At 42.3% G+C, this 6,326-nt stretch overlaps 1 protein-coding gene across 1 annotated transcript; it reads left to right on the forward strand.

Moving 5' to 3' along the window:
* Positions 1 to 2,177: 2,177 nt before the first annotated feature.
* On the forward strand, positions 2,178 to 2,570 carry LOC147416653 (uncharacterized). Its single transcript, XM_086508194.1, has one exon. The coding sequence runs from the start codon at positions 2,178 to 2,180 to the stop codon at positions 2,568 to 2,570; it is 393 nt and encodes a 130-aa protein (XP_086364320.1).
* The last annotated feature ends 3,756 nt before the right edge of the window (positions 2,571 to 6,326 follow it).

The raw sequence follows: 6,326 nt of genomic DNA on the forward strand, positions 1-6,326 counted from the left end.
AAAATTGCTACGAGAGTATTTGAAACTAACCTAAATCAATTATGCTTTAATGGGCTAGTAGCATTCGGAAAATATATTTGTTTTAACTTTTTCCTTTTTACCTCGATAAAGGAAGACTCTAGAATGTAAATATTGTGACTATCATTTAGAATACGTCAAAGATCTACCACAATAAGACATTTGCAATCAAGTCTAAGGGCCCCTCCAAAAGAGAAAGCCATTTGCCTTCAACTAGCTAGATGATGTCTTTTCTCATGTCCTTTGCCTTTCAAAATGGAGAAAGACTCATCTTCAATTGCATTTAGGTGACAAATCTTGACAATGGAATGACAATCTTACTCGATACCTATCTCCTCAATCTAGTTGTGTGCATATCTCTGGACACTTCTCACCCCTTGTTTGTTACCTTAACATGCTAGATCTCCATTTCTTGCGTTCCTTACGTACATGAGAATTTATTTCCTCAATTTGTTGTCTTTAGAAGTAAAAATATGTGCTTTGTAACCACCCTGTGCTGCATATTATGGATGAAAAAACCAAAAATATTAATGATGATGACTCGACCCTAGATGAGTATGTTTCCTCTAAAGAGATGGTTGTGTTAGTACATAAACAATTTTTCTCTTTGCAAACAAGGTCACTATCAAGTCAAGGATTCTTTGGAATTTTGTGCTCAATGCCATGCTACCAAATTTGATGCATATGGTCCATTAGATCAACACTGGATCTAATCACATCGTATGTAGATTCTAAAGAAAATGCTGTTATTATTGGGTAACGTGTAACTTCAAAACCTATTATATAAAATATGGGGAGCTCATCAAATTCACTACAATTTAAAAGAAAACAATTCATTACTTTAGCCTAAAACATTGAGAGACGGGACATTGGTGGAAACTAGAAGGCTATGGAAATTGGAAGGTTGAACATGGATTAGGACAGTGAAGATTAATAATATAGGAAACAAAAAGTCTCATGAAATTGGAAAGTCAAAAAAATTTGTGCAACTATGATATTTTTCCACATTCTACCCACAACTTGAAAAGACCTAAATCTTTTTTAAAAAGCTCTAAATTAGGAGCTCCCAAAAATTAAGCACTCAGTGATCATTCAATTGAGAGTAAGAAATCTATCATTTCTCCTACTAGTGTAAGCCCAACATTTTCTGAATCAAGGAGGGTGGATTTGGAGTAAGCTTGGATACTTTGTCTCTCTTCCAACGTAAAGTAATGGACAACAATGATGTGTAAGTGTCTTGGTGTTTTTTTTTTAAAGTTCTTGATAGCTTGTCTCTGGGTGTTGTCATCAATTTAGCCATAAATCCCACATACTGTAAGAGGGCGATAGGGTGGAGAGGACTTCCCTGGCTTTAAGACAGTGATTGGGGTGGCTTTTCTTGTGATGTGTTGTGGTGTAATTTACTCAAGCTATGTTGAACAAATACTCATCTCACTTTCATTGGTCATGACAGATTTTTAAGAAGGTATTAGTGCAACAATCACCCCCTCCCCCTTCCCTCTTTTTCTTACATATATAATTGTGTTTGCTTGATCACTGTTGAACATTTCAAAGTAGCCTGAGCACTCTCTCTCTCTCTCTCTCTCTCTCTCTCTCTCTCTCTCTCTCTCTCTCTCTCTCTCTCTCTCTCTCTCTCTCTCTCTCTCTCTCTCTCTCTCTCTCTCTCTCTCTCTCTCTCTCTCTCTCTCTCTCTCTCTCGTCTGCCGACTACACAGAAACCCTAAGCTCCTCTGCTCGTCTCCCCCTGGGCGAGGGCGGCCGTGTGGGGGGGCATTAATGCGTCAGCCCCGCCCAAGGCCCAAGCTCAATACAAGCCCGCTACCTGCTGCTGCCGACCGGCCACAAAGGGACTTCAACTGCGCCCTCCTGTCGAATTCAACTGCGCCTGAGGCTTCTCTGCATACAACACAGATTTTCTATTTCCGACGCGACTATACAATTTCCGACTACAGAGAGCGCTTCTCTGCCAACTATACAGCAAGCACATTTGCTGCCGACCCTAAGGCTTCAACTTAAATTAAAAAGCCTTTGTTCCCGCCTACACAGAGCACCCCTCAGGTCTCTGGTTTTCGAGCTAGGTCTCTGTTTTCGAACAGTTTTCGACTCACACCCTCAACAAGAAGGTGAACTTGTTTCAAGTTTTCAAGAGCTCTGAGAACATGTTCTCACCAAAGCCTCCAGCAAGCGAGAAGATGGCCACCAACAGCCCCAAAACATCGGGGAGAGCATGGGCTATCTTTTCCGCTGTCCTCGCAGTTCCTAGCAAGACAGACCGCATCGGACAATTGCAAGCTGCTCTCAACATGGTCATGGAAGAAAACCGCGACCTCAAAGCGCGCCTTAGCACGCTCGAGGCACGATTTGACTCCATGATCGGCCTCACAACAGACAAGAAGAAGGAAGTCAAAGAAAAGGTCACTCAAGCTCATACGATTGCACTCACCAAAGTGGAAACTTGTGTGAAGACAGAATTGCGGGAACGTCAGCTTCAAGAAGAGAATGCCCTCAAGCTTCACATTGGAGGGCTGCCCCAAGCATGGGATGAGTGCTAACAAGACTTCTACAAGTTAATCGACCTCCTCAATGAAACTCTTAAATCGGTCCATATCGACTACGATCCGGTGGAATGTATCGTCAACAAGTTCAACACCAAGCGCACACCTAGTGGACATGCCATTCTTGAGTTCAAAGACAAGGAGGAACGGCTCCGATTACTCTAGCAATTGCGTCTCCTTAGAGACACCGGATTTTGGATTGTCGAAGAACTCACCCCGACACAAGTCAAGCACAAAGGTGAAGAGTTGAAAAAAGTGCGTGAAGCACGAGCCAAAGGCAAGTGGGCAGTATAACGCGGAGGGAAGGCCATCATTCAGGACTTTCGAATGCCTAAACTGGCCCCTAACCCATAGGAACTCTCCTTAGGCTTTTATTTTTCTTTTGATGGACCCTCAGTCCTTAACTCATATGTATCGATTGCCCGCACTTAGAACAACTGGTTGTAATGTTTTGTTTTTGGTCCCATGGGTCATATCTGACCTCTGTGGAAGATCATTCAATCTCTCTCTCTCTCTCTCTCTCTCTCTCTCTCTCTCTCTCTCTCTCTCTCTCTCTCTCTCTCTCTCTCTCTCTCTCTCTATCTATCTATCTATCTACGCGTCCTAGTTCGCATCCAAAACTAGGTGGTGCCCCAAATTTGTGTGGGGTTAGGTTGCAGGTTTGTGTGTGTGTTTGCTGTTTTTTCCAACCCCAACCCAATTGAGTATCACGGGAGCCTATAAAAGTTCTTAGAGGCCACTCTTCTTGTTGCCCTCCCCGGACCGCTTCAAATTGGTGCCCCCACTGAGGACGGCTTGTGTATGTTTTGTGTAGGCTCAACCTTTAGCATAGTCAAGTAGCTTGCATGAATCATGAGAATTTGTATGATCCCTTCATTCCCATTGCAAGGCAAAAGGTACACATAATTGTTAGTACTAAGTTGCAATTTCAATGTGTAATTCGTAGAATTTTAGGTCCTCTTAGGTTGGCAGAGATAAACGCATCAGTAAATCCTTTTATTTTGCCTCTCATTAGGTACGACCTTAGTTTGGACGTCTATATTTTTGTTTTGTTTTAAGAATTAGGTCATGCATAGACCATGAATAATGGCCCAGGAATAGAGGTTTTCCCCTTTCATTTCACTCCAAACATTAGAATAAACGTTGCAATTAGTAGGAAGATCCACTTTCAACAACGTATGGTGTTCATGTTTGGTGCCCAAAGAGTAGGAGAAATTCTCGAGTCACCAAACCCTGTCATTCTACCTCTTATTGATTATCATAGGTCATTTGATGTGAATATTTTTATTTTGTTGTAGAATAGATTGCAATTTAGAAAATATTATTGTGTAAATCTTTTAAAGAAAGAAAAAACAAAAACGCGTCACTTTGAAATCAATTCAATGGAGATCCAAAGCCAAATGTCTGGATATCCTCTTTTCTTTGGAGAGCTTGGAGAGGATGTAGAATTATTTTTAGCGAATTTCAAGATGTCTTGCCGTATCAAGAGGATAGTAACTGATCAAGAACGTGTAGAAATGTTTGAGGTGGTCCTTAGGAAAGATGCTAGCACTTGGTTTGATTCTTTGCCTGAGGAAGTTAAGGGGAATTACACAGAAGTTTTGAATCATTTCAAGAAATACTTCTTTGATCCCCAAAACACTCAAAAACTATGGAAAGACATTGTTTCTCATAAGCAAAAAGACTTAGATGACTACTACTTGTACAAGCAAGATTTTCTACGTCTCTGGGCTCCATGGATACGAAATGTTGCTAACCCTGGTGATGGTGCAGAATTTCTAAAGAAGGAGAGGTTCATAGCCGGACTCTATCCTGACCTTAAGGTAAAAGTTGAGGCGGGTGCACCTGCTACCTTTGATGCATCTCAAACTAGGGTTGATGAGAAATATAGAAAACTCAAGTGCTTAAGGGGGGAGGTTCCAATAGAAGGCCTTAGACCCAAAGGTAAGTCACAATAATCAACATCTAGGGAGCTTCCGGAGGTAACGACAGAAGTGATTGAGAAGTTAAATGAATCTTTAAGCAGCTTGTCAATTCACCTTGCACAAGCTGTAGGTCCAAAGGGACAAGCAAAGAAGTCCGAAGAGCGAGATTCACGACCTAGGAGAGTCTTGCAATATTGGAATTGCGGTGAGTCTGGACATGGGATGTATAATTGTCCTTGGCCCCGTGGGGAGCCAGGGAGACCTAGCTTGAATTACCTAGTGATGAATGCAGGTGAAGGAACTGGTCAACAACCAAGGCTTCTACAAAGGCCAAATGGAGCAAGACCACCTCCACAAGGAGTGGAAGGAGTTCCACCTTTGCCAGACCCAAATGTGCATATGGTAGAGGTGACAAACTCAAATGAGGTTGACATGGAAGAAAATGGCATTAAGCGTGGCCGTGGAAAAGGGAAGGAGAAAGAAGGAGTCATGTCACAAAGTGATCATGGACAAGAAAATAAGGCAAAGGAGACCAAGGAAACTAAGAGGACTCGACGTCGTATCAATCTCCAAGACTTCCCTCTTGGACATGGTATGGCTCCATACAACCTATTGGAAGACATGAGAGGTAAGGGTCCTGATATCTCATGGCTTTAGTTTCTTGCATTATGCCCACAAGTTAGGAGGGATTTAACGAAGGCAGTTAGCACTAGGAGAAAGATAAAAGAGAGTGTTCCTGTTGTAAAAATTGCACATGCTGAAATGAATGAGGATATTACACCTGTGCTAGATTGTTACATTAAAGGAAGATTGGTTAGGAAAGGTCTAGTGGATGGGGGTGCACAAATTTGCATCATGACAGAGGGACTCATGCAAAGACTAGGCATGCACATCCATGAGACACCTGAAATCAAAGTGAGGATGGCAAACAATTGCAAAGCTAGGTGTGTAGGCATTTGTAAAAATGTTTTTGTAGAGGCCTTTGGCATTAAGAAGGCAATGGATTTTTATGTTATGTCGACCAAGGGAAGCGGTTATCCATTTATCCTAAGAAGACCATGGCTAATGAAAATGCAAGCTTTGCAGGATTGGGAGAGTGGAAAATTAATTTGCACGAATGACAATCATAAGAAGGTTGTCTTGGACATGAAGGAGCAACGCCAAGAGGAGCTCCATGAAGAATCATCTTAAAGTGAGACGGAGGAAGGCTGGACCGATAGCACTTCAGAAGGAGAAAGTAGCAGCAGCATTACTGAAGAGGAGTCTTCCATCGAAGTCATGGGGGTAAGATTTAATCCAAAAAACCAAGAGACCTCTTTGCCCAGGTTTGGAAGAGGTAGGTTCCCAAGAGAACCAAAATGTGCAAGATGAAGGAATGTTAGAAGGTATGTTGTCTACAACACTTACAAAGGACGAAAGAGAGGAGTTCAAATGTGTGCTAAGGAAATTTCCTAGGCTTTTTGCTAAAGACTACACCTATGTGCATGGAGTAGATGCTGCTCAACACAAAATTGAGTTGAAGCCAGAGGCCACACCTAAGTCTCAGAAGCTACGAAGGCTAGGAGTCATCAAGGAGCAGGCTCTACTCAAGGAGGTAAGAAAGCTTCTAGTAGCAGGGTTCATTTATCCAGTGGAGAATTCAGAGTGGGTCTTTCCTGGTGTTGTCACTCCTAAGAAAAACGGCAAGTGGAGGGTGTGTGTGGATTACCGTCCACTCAATGAGGCAACAAAAAGAGATCACTTTCCCCTCCCATTTCAAGATGAGACACTAAATGAGGTAGCTGGTCATGAGAAGTACACTGTGTGTGATGGCTACTTGGGTTACTTT

Source organism: Adiantum capillus-veneris, unplaced genomic scaffold (genome assembly GCF_014529385.1).
Source record: "Adiantum capillus-veneris isolate H3 unplaced genomic scaffold, ASM1452938v2 Hic_scaffold_669, whole genome shotgun sequence".
In the NCBI taxonomy this organism is placed as follows: domain Eukaryota; kingdom Viridiplantae; phylum Streptophyta; class Polypodiopsida; order Polypodiales; family Pteridaceae; genus Adiantum; species Adiantum capillus-veneris.

Coding starts and splice junctions, on each gene's coding strand:
- LOC147416653 (XM_086508194.1), top strand. CDS start 2,178: ATGTTCTCACCAAAGCCTCCAGCAAGCGAGAAGATGGCCACCAACAGC.